The sequence below is a fragment of the Tenrec ecaudatus genome, chromosome 11, assembly GCF_050624435.1.
Source record: "Tenrec ecaudatus isolate mTenEca1 chromosome 11, mTenEca1.hap1, whole genome shotgun sequence".
NCBI lineage: Eukaryota > Metazoa > Chordata > Mammalia > Afrosoricida > Tenrecidae > Tenrec > Tenrec ecaudatus.
This window is the reverse complement of record NC_134540.1, coordinates 80,728,451-80,746,286: the sequence shown is the minus strand read 5'-3', so window position 1 is coordinate 80,746,286 and position 17,836 is coordinate 80,728,451. Positions and strand designations below refer to the sequence as shown.

The 17,836-nt window shown below is 48.4% G+C and overlaps 1 protein-coding gene across 3 annotated transcripts in view; it reads left to right on the top strand.

The window, feature by feature from the left end:
• UXS1 (UDP-glucuronate decarboxylase 1) overlaps positions 1 to 17,836 on the top strand; it is a 107,301-nt gene that overhangs the window by 60,132 nt on the left and 29,333 nt on the right. For all 3 annotated transcript variants that reach the window (XM_075563351.1, XM_075563350.1, XM_075563352.1), the window contains 2 exons: positions 10,969 to 11,073; positions 16,077 to 16,136. In XM_075563351.1, coding sequence (XP_075419466.1) covers positions 10,969 to 11,073; positions 16,077 to 16,136 — 165 coding nt within the window. The remainder of the gene's footprint in view (positions 1 to 10,968; positions 11,074 to 16,076; positions 16,137 to 17,836) is intronic.

Sequence of the window (17,836 nt, the reverse complement as noted above, 5' to 3'; positions counted from 1 at the left end):
CACCGTGATGTGTCCTGTTTACGCGATGAAGTTGTTTGCTCCTCTTCCTGCCTAACGGGAAAATATCCCCCTCGAAGTATTGTTTTGTTTTGTTTTTCTTTTTCTTTGAAGTATTTAACAAAGTACCTACACCTGCATGTTTTCCAAATACCTTTATTTCTTAATGTCATTTTTTCCTAATAAAAGACACTTGATCTCGTGTTCGCTGTCGCAGGGGCGCTCTGAAGCGCTGACAAATACTTTGTGGGACTTCTTTTGGCTTACCTCTCGTTGCCTCACAAACTGGATGAATGCAGCAACAACGGTGGCATTCATTCGGAAGCTTCATTAATTTTCTTTCATAGATTATCTGCTTTTGTCGACACCATACAGCCATTGTGTTCTGTAAGCAGAGGTAGCAGCCACATCGTTCTGACTCACGTTTCTAATGGGCAACCACTCGTGTTTGGACTCAGAAAGGGGTAGAATTCAAATGGAAGAGGGGGGCTGCTCGGTCTTGAGGCTCAGGATCAACCATCGGGCATTGTAGCATGCAGGCCTGTCACGTAGTGAGGAATTTTTAAAACTATTAAAACTAGAGGAGTCATTATTGGGGGTGGAGGGGAGACCCATAGGAGTTCCCTGGAAGGTTTGTAGTGTGGGGGGTAAAGTGTGGAGAAGTACTGCATGGGAAGACACTCTGGATTCATTGAAATATAGCCAAAAGAACTCTGGATATAAGCATCCAGAGCATTTCCGAGTGAGATATTGAACTCACCCTGAGACATATTCAGCCCTGGAAAGAGTAAAGTTAATTATCCTTCCACCATCTGTTTGGGGCGTGATGATGTTTCTGAGAAGCCAGGCTCTGGGACTGCAGGTGTGGGTTCTGTGAGTGAGCTGCCGCCCTGACGGTGCACTGGAGGACGGATGTTTGGCCATGAGAGGGCTCTGCTGAGAAGCCAGGATGTCTGAAGGAAGAGCCTTGGGACGCACAGCATATTGCGCAGGGGTTCTTGGAAGGCCTTTCAGCACTCAAGCTAAGTAAGGTACTCCTCCAGTAGGAAGCCTACTAGATACAGGATAATAGGAAGGGAGGAAACCTTTACAACCGGGACTCTGTTCTGCTCGGCCCGGGATCTTTGTGTGGAGCCCCAGGGAACCCAGTCCCTCCTAACACGGGTCGAATGGACAACTGGTAAAGAGAAAGAAAGCATTCAATTTCCTGTTTGTTTGATGAAGAATGAGGTGGTGGGAATCTTACGTTCTTCAGGAAATACTGTAACGATAACAGTACATACGGGTTGAAGAAATTGAGAAATGTTTTTTGTTTTGTTCTTTTTAATGGAAACATTTTCTTCTTCACCTGTAACTTGTGGCTATCAGTGTCCAGACATTTTCCTAAATGTGGTTTCTTTCTAAGGACACGAGAAACGTGCTTCATAGGGAGTGATCTCTTTCTAAAGAGATGAAACGTGTACTTCAGAGGCAGTGTGAGGGCAGGTTAAGTACTGGGACAAACTCTTAGAAGCCTTTGCTCTGCAGAAACTGTCCTCCATCCATGTCGCCCCGGGTCGGAACTGACTCGGTAGCAAAGAGCGTTACATTTCTGCAGCCCTTCCTGGAAGAGGCCTGCGCTCTGCTGTGTGCACCATAGCAGAAGGGCACTTGGGACATCCTTGAAGGAAAGGAGGCCGATTGTGTCCTTTTCAATGTTTGTGGATTTGGGGAGCAAAAGGAAGTCTTCGGGGCGAGATCCGGGCAGCAGGATGGATCAGGTAAAGGCTTCCCGGTGAAAGTCTCCTAGCACAGCCCTTGGTACCCTTGAAGTACGAGCAGGTGCCCTTGCCGTGGTGGAAAAACAAAACCAAGAATCCTCACAGGACCTCTTTCCTGGCCTTCTCTTGCCAGGACTGTTAGTCATTTCTTAACACATCCACCTTGTCAGACTCCACTCCTGTGTCCTTTGAAGCTCCATCAAAATGATGTCTCTGGGCTCCCCAAAGCAGTCGCCATCCACTGGTCTTTCTGTTCTGGATTTCATTGGCCCAATAGACCCCTTCAAAAGCCACTGTTTTGATTGGATCCTTTTCTCTCTTTCTTTTTTTCCCCCCAATGCTGATGAGACTGAGACAGGTGTGTGTGACTGAGAGAGCTTGTCTACAGCCATCCACTGATCACAGTCTTCATTAAGCATGTTTTGTTTGGAATAAATTCAAACATTGTATGAACTAGGACACACACACACACGTAGCAATACTTTATGACTTTTCTTCATAGAGTTAATATTCAACTTAAAAAAAATGTTAAAAGCAATGTATATAGAAAGTCGCTCTCCTGCCCCGTTTTCCTACTTCCCACTGTCCCCAATTGCCCCAGAGGAAAGTATTTCTATTCTTCTGGCATTTTGATGTGTCTGCCAGCTAATACAGGTAGGCACTCATAATTTTCTCTTTATACAGAAAAAGCAGCACATTTTACATTACTCTGCATCTTAACTTTTCCCACCCATTGTATCCCAATGCGCCTTCTATGTTATGCACAGAGTTTCTTCATTGTATTTTTGACAGCTGCCTAGTATTCTATTGGGTGGCTGTATTAGATTCTGTATACAGATACACATTTTCCTCAACATTATTTTCTCAGGAAATCCCCACCATAGGATAACGTATTTCATTGCCCCTCTTGTTGGACATTCCCCCCTCTTTGGGTCCATCGTAAGCCACTCACTGTGTATCCTATCTGCTCTCCCTGTCATCACCAGTTAGGATTCCCATGTAACCCCTGATACATACATCGAGCTCATAACCGCCCCCCCCCCCCGCAAAAACTGCCCCAATTGGCATCCGAGACCAGGTTCCAGAGCTGGGCTCCTCAGAGAAAGCCAGGTATCAGGCACTTGTGGTAACTGTGGAGAAACCTTATAGGAAAATGACATAAAATATGATAGCCACCAACTTACTGCCTGTGCCGTGAACACTTACTATATTCCAGACACGGTTCTCGTTATAGGATGAACCAATTTGGTTCTCAAGACCGTGTGAAGTAGGGCATTCTTACCCTTGATTCACAGGTGAAGAAACTACGACACGTTACCTGCCTTCAACACAGGTGCTTCAATCCTGTGTGGAGCCAGAGAGGCACAGGTAGCAGAGAGGGACCAAAGGAGAGACTGGCGATTAGCACCAGGGGGTTGACCAGGTGAGGTGGGGCAGACTTGATGTCAGCGAGAGGGACCGCGTCCCTATATGTGTAGACATTTGAGGTGCTTGCTCTGATGACAATATTTTGGTGGGATTACCATACAGAAATTGCATACCTAACAGGACATGTACAAGCCTCAGGAGCCGAGGCTGCACAGCATAGAGCCCGCCTCTTTAAGACAGAGCTTTCCAGAGTGCAACTGGGGCGCTGTAAACGCCTCTTGCTGAGGTGCTATGGCGGCGAACCCGCCAGTGTTTGTAGGAATTGCTGTGGGTTTGGCTACTGGTGTGGAGGAAATCGACACGCTGGCAACACTACAAAGACACACGTAGTCCCTGGGGACCAAGCCAGGCCTCTGGCATGTTCAGTCTTGCCTTTGCATTAAGCAAATATTATTTGATAGGAAGTCAGGGCAAAATCCCACTCTCACTACTCTTTCTGCCAAGAGAAGTTTGGTCTTTACACTTTGAAAAAATCTGCAGCTTCTTACATCCTGCTTCCCATCAGAAGGAGTGGTGTGGAGGAAAGGATCTTGGTTTGGGGGTGGTGCTGTGGCATTATACTGGAGAACGTGAAATCTCGTTCAAAGTGTATGTGCCAGGTCCCGGTGGAAAAACAGAATTTTCTGTAGCGACTATCTCTATGATTGGCCTTTCACTCTGTGTGAAATGAGATGCCAGTGCACAGAAACAACTTAAAGTTTGTTTAATGTATTTCTATCTTCATTTCAAGGTGACGGTCCTTAACTAGACCTTACTGGGGTGGCCATCCCATAGGATGGGGTATGGGACAAGCAGGAAGTTACGAATCAGGGCATGTTAAGAACTTGCAGTAAAACAAAAATCCGGATGTATTTTGACGTGAATTTTCCCCTTGGTAGAAGATAACACTGAATTTGTGTGTGTGTGTGTGTGTGTGTGCGCGCGCGCTCTTGATACATTCTGAACTGTAGATATAGGTTATTCTGAGAGGTGTTCAATTTCTACATGTTTTTCCTTCCATATTAGTGTCTCATTTACATGGATTTCAGGCACAGTGAAGTTCGTCCTGAAAACATGCACACATACAACATAATTATTGTCAAGTGGATTCCAACTCACGGAGACCCTACGCGTGTCCAGACTGAGTACTGTAGGACCTTCAGCGTCTGACCGGTCCAAGGGAGGCGCCTCTAGTTGGGACGCCAGATGCCAGCCTTCCTGGTAGATCCTAAATGTGATGACCGTCGGGGGCCATCCATCTAAACAAACAAATCCACGGACTTGTAGCCAATTCTGATTCATAGCAACCTCACATAGGATGTCTGAGGCCGTCCATCTTTATGGCAGCAGATAGTTCCACTCCCGAGAAGTGGTTGGTGGGCTTGAACCTCTGACCTTCTGATCAGCCCATCTCTTACCCCCCAGCCACTCAGGGCCTTAAAGGAGGGGCAGGGGGTGGGAACATAGGAAGTTCACTTGTGGTTAGGCTAGTTGGGTTTCCCCCTTGGGAGAATTTGTCATCCCAAAATAGCCTGTCTGCCCTCTGGGAGGTAGACGGTTGTGCATCTATTTTTAGAGACTCACGTGTGTGTATGTATGTGGGAGGTGGGGAGTGCAGAACTAGCTTGTTTCACTGTTTAATTTATCGTTTCCTTGATAATTAACATGAATTCTTTAAGCCTCGTTTCATAAGGTTCCCATTTTGCTAGCTGAGCACAGGGCCCCTTGTCAACGTGAAAAGGTCACGGCGGTTGACTGGGCGGTCAGCATCTGAAGGCACACGGCCAGCAGATGAATGGCCATGCCTGCCTCTCCCTCCACCCACAACTTAAGAATGTTTCAGCAGTGCGCTTTTTTCCAGCGTACTTTTGAACTGGGGAGCCGTTTCTGGGCAGTGAAGGTTTACATTCCAGAGCTGCTTGTACTTGGGATTGCTTAGTATTTACATAACACCTTTCGCTGCTGATTAATTCCTACCCCTGTCGAAGTTTCCCCCTTCTTTCCCGTTCAGAATTCCTTACCAGATGAATGAAACGCACAGGGAGTGGAGTTGGGGGGTGGGTGGGCAGTGTCCTTTTTTAGGGTAGAGCTGAGCTAGCTGTCAAGATGACCTGCTGCTTGCTTGGTAATGTGACAGGCAGGACACACGGTGGTAGGAGAAATGGGGCTGATGAAGACCTGGCCGTTCGGGGTATTAACAAGGGCATCTGAAATGAACGCATCCGAGTTGCTGCTTCAGTAACCATCCAGACGTTTGGTCCCCTAGTCTCTTCCGTGAAGATGGGTCTGGAGCCAGTGTAAGGTTAAAGTGACAAAATGGTTTTGAAAAAAGGGGTGCAGAGGGGAGAGGAATTGCCTTTTGGATAAAAAAAATTAATGTGAGTCCCGGTTTAAGGTCCACCTCTTCCCTTGGCTAAGTGTTAATTGAGCACTCTTCCCAGGCTGGGCCATGCTGAAGCACTTAGAACGGGATTTACTTTGAAGTGCAGGTTTCCAGGCTCATTTAGGGATTCCGACGCAGCAGACCTGTAGCAGGGCCCCCCGAGTCACATCTGTACACGCTTCGAGGAAACTGAGGCAGGCCCGCCCGGGGAAGAGCACTACCCTCCCCCTGTGAGAGAGAGAACACAAGGCAGAATTTGGTAACTGTTGACTAGAGGTGGAGGCAGGTTGCAGGAGTGACCGACTTGTTCCTGCCCAGGGGGAGGCTTCCCACATCAACTGACAAATTGAAGTGAGCCTGGAGGAAGGAAGCTGGAACTTGAGTTTAGGAGATAACGTGAGCCGCTTCATCTTAGAATCGCGTTACCTTTGAGACAAATTTGTTTTCCTCTTAACCATCTACTCCGTTTTCTTCCGTGCCCTGCGTAGATCATTACCTCCAGAGTGAAAATACGTGCTGGGTTTGTTTGCTGTGAACGCAACCGTATACATTGCTATATGCTGTCTTTGGGCTACGTGGGGCAGCCCCGTCTTCTGTGAGCAGAAATGCCAGTGGTTTGCAAATCAGGTGGGAAGCGATCACACAGTGCAGGTATAGCCCAGTACGGCTCGGAGGTATGGCATCAAGTGCTGAAGTTGTCTCTGGATTGATTCTGGTTTGAATCTGGCTGAGTCCCACTGAAGAGAGCATCAGGCAGGCGGAGGCTCCTTGAAAGAAGGAAACCCAGTGCCTGTTATAGATGGTATTGTCTGTGTCACCCAGCCCCTAGCCCCAAAGACACGTGGAAGTCCTAACCCCTGGTACCCATGAACGTGACTGTTTGGAAATAGCCTTGGGAGATGTTCCCCATTTTCCATCAGGCCATATTGGAGTGGGGTGGGTTTTAATCCTAAATGACGGGTCCTCAGAAAAGAGAAGAGGAGACCCAAGAGATTGACAGCTCTGGAGAGAAGACACTAGGTGGCAACAAAGCTACGCTGGGTTTGCTGGCCAAGCAAAAGCCGAGAGACAAGAAAGGGCCTGCCCCAAGTTCTTCCGGGGAAGATGACCCTGCTGCTACCTGGCGGGAATACTGCTGCTCTCCAGCACTGGGGAGATAAGTACCCGCTCTGGAGCCTCTGCTTTGGGGTGCTCTGTCATGGCTGCCCCAGGGAAGCCAAGCCCAGCCCGTGCAGCTGAGTTCACGGTCTGCCGATGAAACAAGTCCCTGAACTTAATCTTAAGCAGCACTGGTAAGAACCGATCCATTTTTCACACTGGTCGTGCCTAGCCATTGGATGGAAAACCTGAAACAATGAAATAGCCTCAGCGTTTCTGGGAGTTTTGTGAGAATTTATTTTAAAAACAAATCCTACCGTGCTAACTGACAGTTTGTAGAATAAAGACCTGCCTGTTGCCTCTAGCTGTTAGAATTAGCACATGGGAATGGGGGGTAGTTAAAGGATTTACTTGCCTTTTCTTTGGAGAGACCCTTCCTGGTAATTCATAGTCTCGGTTGGCACTTTTCCCTACGATCCGATTTGCTCAGTTCTCTTAAAGATATCTCTTTCCCTTGTAGCGTCGGTTCCGTGTGTTTTGTATTGTTTTTCATTAGCTCAGTAACTTTCAAACTCGACCCTTTAGAACATGTGTTTGTTGTGCACATGAAAAGCTCCCGCATCTGCCCACCTGGAGAAGCTGGGTCAGGCTGTAGGGGAGTGCCCGGGCGCTTTCTTTTGGGGACTCTGGGTGACCAGTGGAGAGCCAGTGTGGAGATGGCTGGACTGATCCAGTGGCTCCGGAGGAGAAGCCATGTGCACCCTGCCGGGAGAGCGAAGGGGAACCATTACACACGCCCAGATCATTCCCTTCTGACCTCAGCTTGTTCACAGTTTGTCCCATCTTCTGTTCCCGCTTTTCATGAATGTCTCTTTGAAATCTTGTCGTTCGGTGCCATCGGGTTAGTCCTGACGCCCAGCGATTCTGAGTAGCACAGAACGAAACACCTGGCAGGCCTGGGCCTGCGCCATCCTCACTCTCCTTGCTTTGCTCGAGCCCCTGTAGCTGCCGCCGGCTCAGTGCCGTCTCATTGAGGGTTTCCTTCTTGATCGCGTGTCCCAAGTACGGGAGAGGAAGGCTCGCCATCCTTGCTTCTGAAGAACGTTGCAGCCGTACCGACTCGCGGGTACCTAACCACGATTTTCAAGTGATGCTTGAGAGAAGAGCGCAGAAGCTGAACAGATGAACCGTGCCGAGGAATAAAACCTTGAACAGATCTTGCGTGATGGATTTGCTCATCCTCCTGGCAGCCCGTGGGGTGATCAGTCAGCATTCTCCACCAGCGCCGTACCTCAAAAGCATGCACCCTTCTCCGGTCTTCATGACTTATTGCTCGTCTTGTGCTTGCCGATGAGGCCATTGAACATGCCTTGTCTTCAGCGGTCAGTCTTGGCTTTTTGACTCTGGAGAGACCCTTTGCAGCAGACTTGCCCGAGAGAGCACATTACTTGTTTTTGTTTTCTTTTTCTGCTTTCCTTTAGAAATGATTGGGAGCCAGGTGGATTGAATATTTTAAATGGAGAGCTCGCTCTCATTACCTCACACATTCACTGGGATCTTCGTGGCAGAGAGCCTTTGCAGTTACGCAGAAGGTGGAGCCTGTAGTTTTGCTCATGCTATTGCTGGCTCCTTCCCCACGGAGGTATTCCTGGTACAGGAAAAATAGCAATTTCTTGGACTGGGCAGTACCTGAAACCTCTTCCCAAATGCGGTCATGAGATGATACAATGCCAGCTTGCAGATATCTGAAAGTGTCGGCGCATCCTCACACTCCCCCATCACCCTCATGCTTCCTGGGACTCGACCTGACGCTGAGAGCTGCCGGAGCCCTGCCGTGTGGACACCGACCGAGGTGGGAGCTCCGTCACCCACTGACCGTCACCTCCATGCCACATGCAGGTTTGCATGTGGCCGTCTGAGTCTGAAGAGAGAGTTATGGACTTGAGTTGGACTGATTGGGGATGCCTTTTTGATAATTACTTCTTGAGATAAAGCTCGCTCTTATACATACACGAGTATCACTGGATTTGCTTCTCTAGACAAACCCGCCTAACACCGAGTATATTATCTCCATAGAATCACCCAGTGTTTGCTGGAGGGCCAGCCACTAGGGAACTCTTGTCTTAAAGGGTCTGCACTCTGAGCTCCCTGACATGCGCTCAGCAGAATGCGTAAAAAGGAGCGGACACCTGGGTCATAGAGCGCTGTGCTCTCTGTGGGAAGCTGCCTTCTGCCCCCTTTGTCTGAAGATAAACACTTGCCCTGGAGCCCTCTCCACTAGGCGGGGAGTAGGGCAGGCTGTCAGGGAGATTATCAGAAAGACGGGGTGTTGGGGTTGGGGGGATTTTCGGGGAAAGTTTTAGCAGAATTCACGAGAACACATTTTTGTCTGTCTGTCGTCAGATTTCCCCTTTTGTCCACCATCCTTGAAGCAGAGCAGTTCCTCACGGGGTGGGCAGAGGGGTGATACTGACCATGGGTAGGAACCAGGGAGCTGGCGGCAGGGGGGAGGGCAAAGAAAGGTGCATGTTGCTCTCTGTTGTGTACGGGCAGACGCTGTATCCAGGGGAGGCTCACTTTTGACAGGCATTTAAAAATCCCCACTTCTCAGCTCCCTAGTGGACAGTGGGTGTGTCTGCTTTCCCTCATAGCTGAAATCAAAAGAAACAGACCAAAAAACGTCCACAGACCAGAAACGTCCTTCACCATACATCTGTCCGCCACTGCTATTCCACAGGAAGCTGATGAGCCCGCAGAAGCTCCCTGATGAGTGATTGGTGTAGACGGTTCGCGGACGGTGATCTTAAAGTAGAGAAACCCTGGGGAATGGAGGCCAGCCGTCTGAAGGCACTGGCCGCTCAGTGGGAGAAGATGTGCACCCTCCTGAAAACACTTCACCTTTGGAGCCTGATGGGACCAGTGTGCTCCGTCCCGTACTGTCTATGGGTGGGACTCTGCTTGATGGCAGAGGGTTTGCTTTGGGTTCTTAAAGTTAATGCCTGTTTACTGTGGAGTTTTGCAAAGCCCAGCTTTAAAAGCTGTTCCCATGACATTAAAAGCCACCTTTCTTAACTGTTACTATATATATATATATATAATTTATTTTTTATTACAGGATATATGTAAAATGAGGGGAAAAGCTATGTTCTACTTTGTTTTGCTTTTACGGCAGATTTACTTCACAAATTAAAAAAATGTCTGAGTCAGAAAGATCTAAGATCTCTCCTGTTTTTGAATGCTTTTTCTGAGATAGATCTTCATGAGAGTTAAAAAAAAAACAACAATTTGTAATCACATTGACTCTAGTATGAGCAAAACAAGACTCAAGTAATTGGCCCAGCACATGTTTTGGTTCCAAATAATTAGACTTCCTATTTTGGATTAAAGTTCTTCTAATGATAAACTGCAGTTTCGTTTCCGTCGATACTTACATGTTGATTTGAATTTGGGGGAAGCTGTCGTAATAATACCTTAGGGGAAGTCGGAGTATTACCATGCAATCAGCAACCTTCATTATGTAAAAGTGTCAAAATGCAAACCATGGTATCAACATACTTCATCGAGTTTGTTCCGCTTCTGTAGATGATGATTCCATCTCTCTGGTCCTTCCCAGAAGCACTGTGCCCGTCTCCGTTTATACCTTGTCAAACCACAGTTACACATCCTCAGGGGACTCAGACCCTCTTCCTTGTAAATGTTTGTTGGGCTGGGCAATCAGAAAGGCATCTAAACGGGGCAGGACAGGGGCTGTAGGGCAGATGGGGGGACGTTATCCCACAGAAGTCTCATAGGAGAGCCCTGGATACCCTACAAGAAAGAGCCAGGCACATGGTCATAACGGGTGGGTGTGGGATGGGGTGCGTGATGCAAGTTTCTCTGTCTTCTTTCTCACCAATGCAATTTCACTTTGTCAGAACTTCTTCCTAACAAGGCCCTGTAGTCTTTGAGAAAACTTTTAAGATGGCTCCTTTGGGATCCCCCACATCCCTCCCCGACAAAAATAAAAGCAATAGTCGTATCTTCTAACCTGACCTCTCTGCCTTGAATTTAACTGGCCCAGCAGATCTCCTTAGCAGTTCATGTTTTGCTTGAACTTTTTTATTTTAGACACCCTAAATGTATTACTAAGAGAACATATGCACAGCTCTCCGCTGGCGACAGGGACACCTTATTTGGAATAAACTGCAGTACACCGCTTTCCGGGAAAGTTGCTCAGCGGAGGCTCGGCGGTCAGAACTAGAGCCCATGGCAGTGCGATTTCTAACCACTCAGATTTTGCTGCTTGTTCTTGGAAATAATATGCTTCCATTTCGTCTCTTTCAGTTGACCAGATCTATCATTTGGCTTCTCCAGCCTCCCCTCCAAACTACATGTACAATCCCATCAAGACACTAAAGACCAATACAATCGGGACGTTAAATATGTTGGGTAAGTTGTCGTTTTCTCAGTTGGGTGCCCTTGCGGGCCATGTTTTACCAGACTTGACTGTAGGTAACTGAGTGTAGCTTTAGTCTCCTCTCCCCTCCCCCTGCTGGTAATGTCAGGTCTGTGGTGTTATTTCAGCATGACTTACTTTGCCGTGCACAAAGTAGACATCTCACGCATCCTAGTGATTTAGTCTGCCCTAGGATTAAGGCCTTCATGTCTGAAATTCTTTCAGAGCGTTGACCTGAGTTTTGGAGAGATGTCTGTCTTCACACACCAGGTCTGAGATACACAGCTGCGACTCAAGCGCACGTGTGAGGGTTTAAAGTTGGAGGCATGCTTAAGTTTGGCACAAGTGTAAAGCACTGTAGTTGTTTCACTCATGAAGTAGACAGTAAACAGAGAGACCCATGTAGGAGTAGGTTCTAGACTGGGTGCTGGGCTTCTTGCCCGATGACGGAGTCATTTGGAAACATAGCACTGAGGGTTGTCCGTGACTAGTACTTGTGAAAACGCTGAATGGACAAATGTTTATATGTATATGTGTGATTTGATATATATATGACCTGGATGGGCTGCCAGGTGGAAGAACCCACCGCTATTGAGTTCATCCCAATGCCCAGCGATGCCACAGGGCAGAGTGGAACTGCTCCTAGCATTCCCAGTGCTGTCAGATTTAATCACCGCTGGTGATTATCCACTTTGGGAAACAGTTACACTATAAATCTTTAAAGGAACCAACAGGCTCAGCTTCCTCCTGGAAGTGGAAGAGAGGAACTCCTTTTTAAAATTCCAAGTGAAAAAATGCCATAATTTTAGGAATTATCTAAACCAGGTGATCTACATGGATTTTGGAGGGAATAATTAATCCTAACTTTTAATTTGAACACAGCAGCGAGACAAGGGCAGTCAGAGGTGGGGTTTAAGTTTCTTAGACAACACATTAGGAGGTATCAAGCTCCGCATGAAGTCAGGTGGTCACTTCTAGTTAGGAAGGACATTACTGCTCCTGTGATCATCTGCTTTGGTCTGTACACAGGACAGTGTCCCTGCCTCTGCTGACCAGTGTGGCAAGGTTGGGGCTGCTGCTCCTGCCCTTGCCACCAGCAAACGCTGCCCGTCTTTCCCTGCTCCACAGTCTTTCTCTCCGCCCTCCCCTACCACCGACCCTCAACCCAAACGGCACACAGTGCACGAAAGTCACCTTAAGCACACGTCACTTGAGAAGGTAGCATGCGTATTAATAGAGCGAAGTGCCCTATGGTTGGGGATACAGGTAAGGACTCTGCTCGTGTCCTTGTCCTGAGAGAGTTAGCACCGTCAGGGGAGGCGATATATTTGGGTGTCATATTGAAGTTCCCAAAGGGAGCCACCAGGGGAATGTGAGTAGAGTGAATGGAGAAAGTGACTGGAGGTGGGGCTTTGCACTCCACTTAACACCTGGACTTGCAGGTCTAGGAGGAGTGACTGCTGCCTTCCAGGAGCAGCAGGGACAAAGGCAGCAGTGCGAGTGGTCTGTCTACAAAAAACCAACCCCAAACCCATGACCTGAATGAGCCTTTGCTCTCTAAACTGAGAGCAGCTACGGCAAACAAGATGGATTGATTGCTGCCTGGCTCTCTTGGTTTGGCCCCTGTCTGCAGTTCACCACGTCCCCAGTGCAGTGCTTGATGGCTTCAATCTGACGAGGCCTTTGTCCAGAGTCACAGGACTGACTCCTTTGTGAATCTTACTTCCTCCCCCCAAAATGGTGCAGACTCCGTCTTGGTTTTGAAATCTCCAACTCAGTTGGTCTTGAACCACTCACTCCTTGCCATGGAGTCCGTGCTGACTCCGAGCGAGCCCTGTGGGTTTCCGAGATGGTACCATTAACAGCACTGTAAAGTCCAGCCTTCCTCCCGAGGAGCTGCCGGTGATTTCGATCTGCAGATCGCAGCACGGCGTGTAACCGCTGCTCCAGCCGGGCTCCTCTCTTGAGCTTCAGCACGTTGCATATGTAAATGCATCTAATTTCAGAGGAAACGCAACGCGTTTAGTGGTGGGATGTAAAATGAATGGTCCAGCTAGCCTGGCAGTTCCTTAAAAAAATAAAAATGCCACTGGCCTCTGACTTAGTAATGGCCCTCTTGGCTATTCATCCCAGAAAAGTGACAACTTAGGTGCACACAGACCGAGCTGCCTTGGAAAAGCAGGTTTGATCCTTAGCATCAAGGATGACGAGACTGTCTTACCTATTTTGCACTTGTTGTCAGAAGAGGCCAGCCCCTGGGAAAGGACCTTATGCTTGGGAAAGTAGAGGGGCAGCGATGGAGAGGAAGGCTCTCGAGGAGGTGGATTGCACAGGGGCTATCCCAGTGTGCTCAAGCACAGGACCAACTGTAGGATGGCTCAGGCCCGGGTTGTGTTTTGTTACGTTGTGCGTAGGGTCACCGGGTAAGAACTGGCTCCTTACAGCAACAACATGAAAAGCTGGCACGAATGTTTGTAGCGGCTTCATTCACAATAGCCCCGAACTGGGAGCAGCCCCAGTGCCATAGAGCACCCGAGTACTGAGTACCAGTGAAGAAGAGGCCCGCACTGTTGGTGCCTAAGTGACGTGGACGATTCTCAGAGGGAGTTATGTCAAGTGAGGAAATCCAGGCCCCCAAGTTTGTATACAGATAGATGCTCTTTGATTCCACTTGTGTATCATATTTGAAACGAGACTATAGAAATGGGGGAAAATGAGTGCCTACCAGCGGTTAAGGAGGGAGGGAGACTGGACTGTATCTTGACTGTGTGCGTATTGGTGAGCTGCCTGTGATACTGCACCAGAGTTTTCATCTGTTTTGTTTGATCGTAATCTAAAACCAAACTCATTGCTATCCAGTTGGTGCCGACTCGGCGATCCTATAGGACAAGGTGGAACTGCTCCTGGGGGCAGAGACTAACTCTTTACAGAAGTAAAAGGCTCTGTCACTCTCCCTTGGAGCGTTGGTGGATTTGAACTATTGACCTTTCATGGTTTGCAACCCAGCAGGTAAGGGCTGCACCACCAGGCTTCCTCGGTGAGAGCCGGGAAGCAACTAGACACCTCGGCTTCCAGGTCTCGCAGGTGTTCGGCCTCTAGCACTGCATACATAGTATTGCCACTTTTCTGTTAGTGGGAAATATTTGCGTTTTCCTCCTCTGGGAGGTTTCCACCCCACACAGGTATAATGCATTTGCCGGCTCATCATTTTTAACATGTAGAGCTCAGCGCTTCTGTACTATGTCTTCTGTGTTTAAATCGACAATGATCTTGTCATAAAAAGTCTCATGAAAAAAAAAAAGGCCAAGTGGATTCTTCTTTTGAAGCTACTTCATTGTTTCCCCTTAATAATATGGGCTAGAGGTCTATCTCCCAGACTCCTCTAGGGTAAAATTAGAACTGCCTTTGTGCTGGCAGCCTATGCATTTTGCTTTATATTGAATCCTTTGAACATTCTCTGCCTTGAGCAAATTGTGGGGTTTGCACAATTTATCTCCCAAACCTCACCTCTTTTTTTTTTCTTTTTAAAGCAAACTCTGTTCTTCACTCAAGCACCACCTCCCCGTGGTTCTCTCTCCCGGATGTTCCTGGGTGCTCTCACATTCATGTGTCCTCATGAGGGTCACCTGGCCTCCCCAGAGGTGCACACAAATGGTGTCTGGCATACTCTTTGCTCCCTCCTAGAACACCAGGGCTGTCACCCTGTGGGAGAGCTTGCTGCTGAGGAGCTGTGGGACACCGCACCTTCTTGTGATGCTGCTGCTGTACAGAAAGCGTCGGGAGGGAAACCTGAGGTGGTAGGCACAGGGAGGTGACTTCCTTTGTGCCCAACTTCACAGAGCCTCTGGAGAATTACTGTAGGGAGCCTTTGGACTGCTTTCCATCTGTATCTACTACTAGATTGAAAGGATAGATAGTGATGGAGTTGAGCAGGGTCACACAGTACCGTGGTCGCTGCTAACCAAAAGGTTAGGTACCTCAGAAGGAAGACCTGGTGGTAAGGGAGCAGTTCCACTCAGCACCTGTGGGGGGCGCCATGTTGGGAATCATCTTGGCAAGTTGGTTTTGCCGTCTTATTTTATTACTCAAGTGTCAGTGGTAAACGCTGGAAAGGTAATGTCGGAGTAGGACTGAAGAAATGTGACAAGATGCTTTGAAGAAAGTGCTATTGTTCGAATTGAGCCCTGAAGGAAAGCGTTAAAGGGGATATTGTCCGGATGAGGAGAGAGGCAGGAACACAGAAGTTGCCAGGTGTCCACGTTGCAGGAAGTAGGCAAGAGTAGAAGTCAGGTGAGAAGGACCTTGCTTTCTGCCTGATGAAAGGCTGAGCGGAGGCATGGTTGTACAGTGAGTGAGCTCCGCTACCCGCGGAGAGGGTGCTTCCACGCCCGCAAACCTTGCAGTGAACCGTCAGTCTGCTCCGTGGAGACGGACAGTCTCTGAAGCAAACCTTGTGGGGCAGCCCCTCCTGTCCTGTTAGATCACCGTGAGTCCGAGCCCACTAATCTTTGCCCATGGCTGTTCTCGTTTGGTGGTGGTGGTGGTGGTGGGAGGGTGGGTTCAATGGGTGATGATTTGAAACAAATGTGTCTTTGTGAAACTCCTAAGTCCTGCCTCTATCAAACCTGCGGACTCAACATTTACCATATATTCCAGTATAAGCTTAGTTTTTTCTAAAACATTTTTAATGCTGAAGAAGCCCCGCAGTTTTTTTGTGGTACAATTAGGTGCCTTGACTTCCACTCAATTTTATATGGTATTTACAATTGGCCCTGCTTACAGCTGCAAGTATCCAGTGAATTACTGCCTCGGGGATTCGTATCTGTTGAGAGTTTATTTTGGTTTCAAAGCAGTCACGATAAGTGTGGGTAATTGAAGATGTATGGACAAGCAGAATTCTTTAATACCAAACGATTTCATCAGCTCGCCAACATGTGTGCAGGACCGTGTCTCTCCCGGCACCCACCGCTCCTCACCGTGCGTTTGCTTTCTGCAGGGCTGGCGAAGCGGGTCGGGGCTCGCCTTCTCCTGGCCTCCACCTCGGAGGTGTACGGAGGTGAGTGAGGGGCGCGGCGCGGCTCCCCCTGGGCAGTGGGCCTCCGTACCCCCTTGTCATTCTGTCTCCCGGAAAGGATTATTTCATTTCCAGGAAGGGCAAGCCTGAGCTTCCCGTCCCTTGAATAATGGCAACAAAGGTGTATTATTATGACTGCTGCTGAAGCGCTCCTGAAGAGTATTGTCAATAGCTTTGAAAATTCAGGATTGCCACTTAGGAGGCTACGAAAGGTTTTTTTTTTTTTTAACCTGCACTGAAAGTATCCCCGAATTCATGTTTTAAAATGGTGTAGCAAGTCTTCCTTACTCTTCCGTGGAAACAGTGCACGTCTGACTTCCTGAGGACTTGCAGTTGGTGAAGACACTTGCATTCAGAGCCTGAGATAAACTCGCTCTAAACCTATGGTGATTTCAGGAAACAGCACAAACGAGTTATGCCGGAAAAATGAACCTGTGTTCCCAACCGCAGCCATCTCACCACCCTGCCCAGATGCACCTCAGTGGGTGTGAGGAGTAAGCACGACAGGGGCCCGTGGAGCTCGGTTCAGACCCCACCCCAGTGTGAGTGCAGGCTTGGTTGATACCCCGGAAGCCCAGGTGGCAGTGGGGACTTCACCTTATCATGGGGACAGAAAATCAATAAGGAAATAGGTAACCTCAGGAGAGCCTTTGTTGCTGTTGTTGCTCTCAATGGAATTGACATTGAAGGAGCCAAATAGACAGGGATGAGCAAAACGGATTTACTGCACAATACAGTTAGGTCTTTGTAAGTCCTGTAAAGCAGAAGAGTAGTCTCCGCTTCTCTTTTGAAACCTTTGGGAATTAGGAGGGGGCTGCCTGCCCTGCCTCGGTTCCTTTGGGAATAAGCAGGTGAGTGCGCTCCTGCCTTTCCCACTCCCTGTGCGTCGTAGGGGAAGAGTTCTTCAACAAAACACTTCTTACAGGGGGCAGTGCCCACGGCCCTGTGTGGAATCCTTTCAGTACCTTTGAGTGGCTTCACATACCACCAGAGGAAGGGTTTTGGCGTAGTACAAAGGGCGGAGTCTTTTACAATATTTAAAATATGAAGGTATCTGTGTCACATGTCCAAAGAGACACGACATCTCTTCTTTATGCACCTTCCTCCGTGCACCTGATTTTACTATCTGTCCAGCATGTTTCTTTGTGGTTGTTGGGTGGCTTCGAGTTAGCGCTGACTCATCCAGCTGAAGGAAACGTTGCCTGGTCCTCTGCCACCCTCAGAGACTGCTGCTGGGGTCCATTGTTACGGCCGTGTGTCAGCCCAGCACCTCGAGGTCTTCTTTCTCTCCAGCCCCACTGATCCACTGACTTGTCTGGGCCAGGACAGCCACTTGGCCGACTGACTGGAAGACATCCATAGCTGTGCCCCTTCCAAAGAAAGGTGGCACACAAATGCTCAAATGATAGAAGAGTGTCATTGAAATCACATGCAAGCAAATTTTTGCTGAAGATCATCCAGGAACGGTTACGGCACTGCATCGACAGAGAACTGCCAGAGGTTCAGGCCAAATTCAGAAGAGGACTTGGAACAAGGGATTTCAGTGCTGCTGTCAGATGGATCAGACTAGCAGAAAGATGACGACTTGTGCTTTATTGACTGCACAAAGGCATTTGACCGTGCGGACCCTAATACCCTGTGCCTACCCTTGACAAGAACGGGAATGTCCAGACCATTTCATT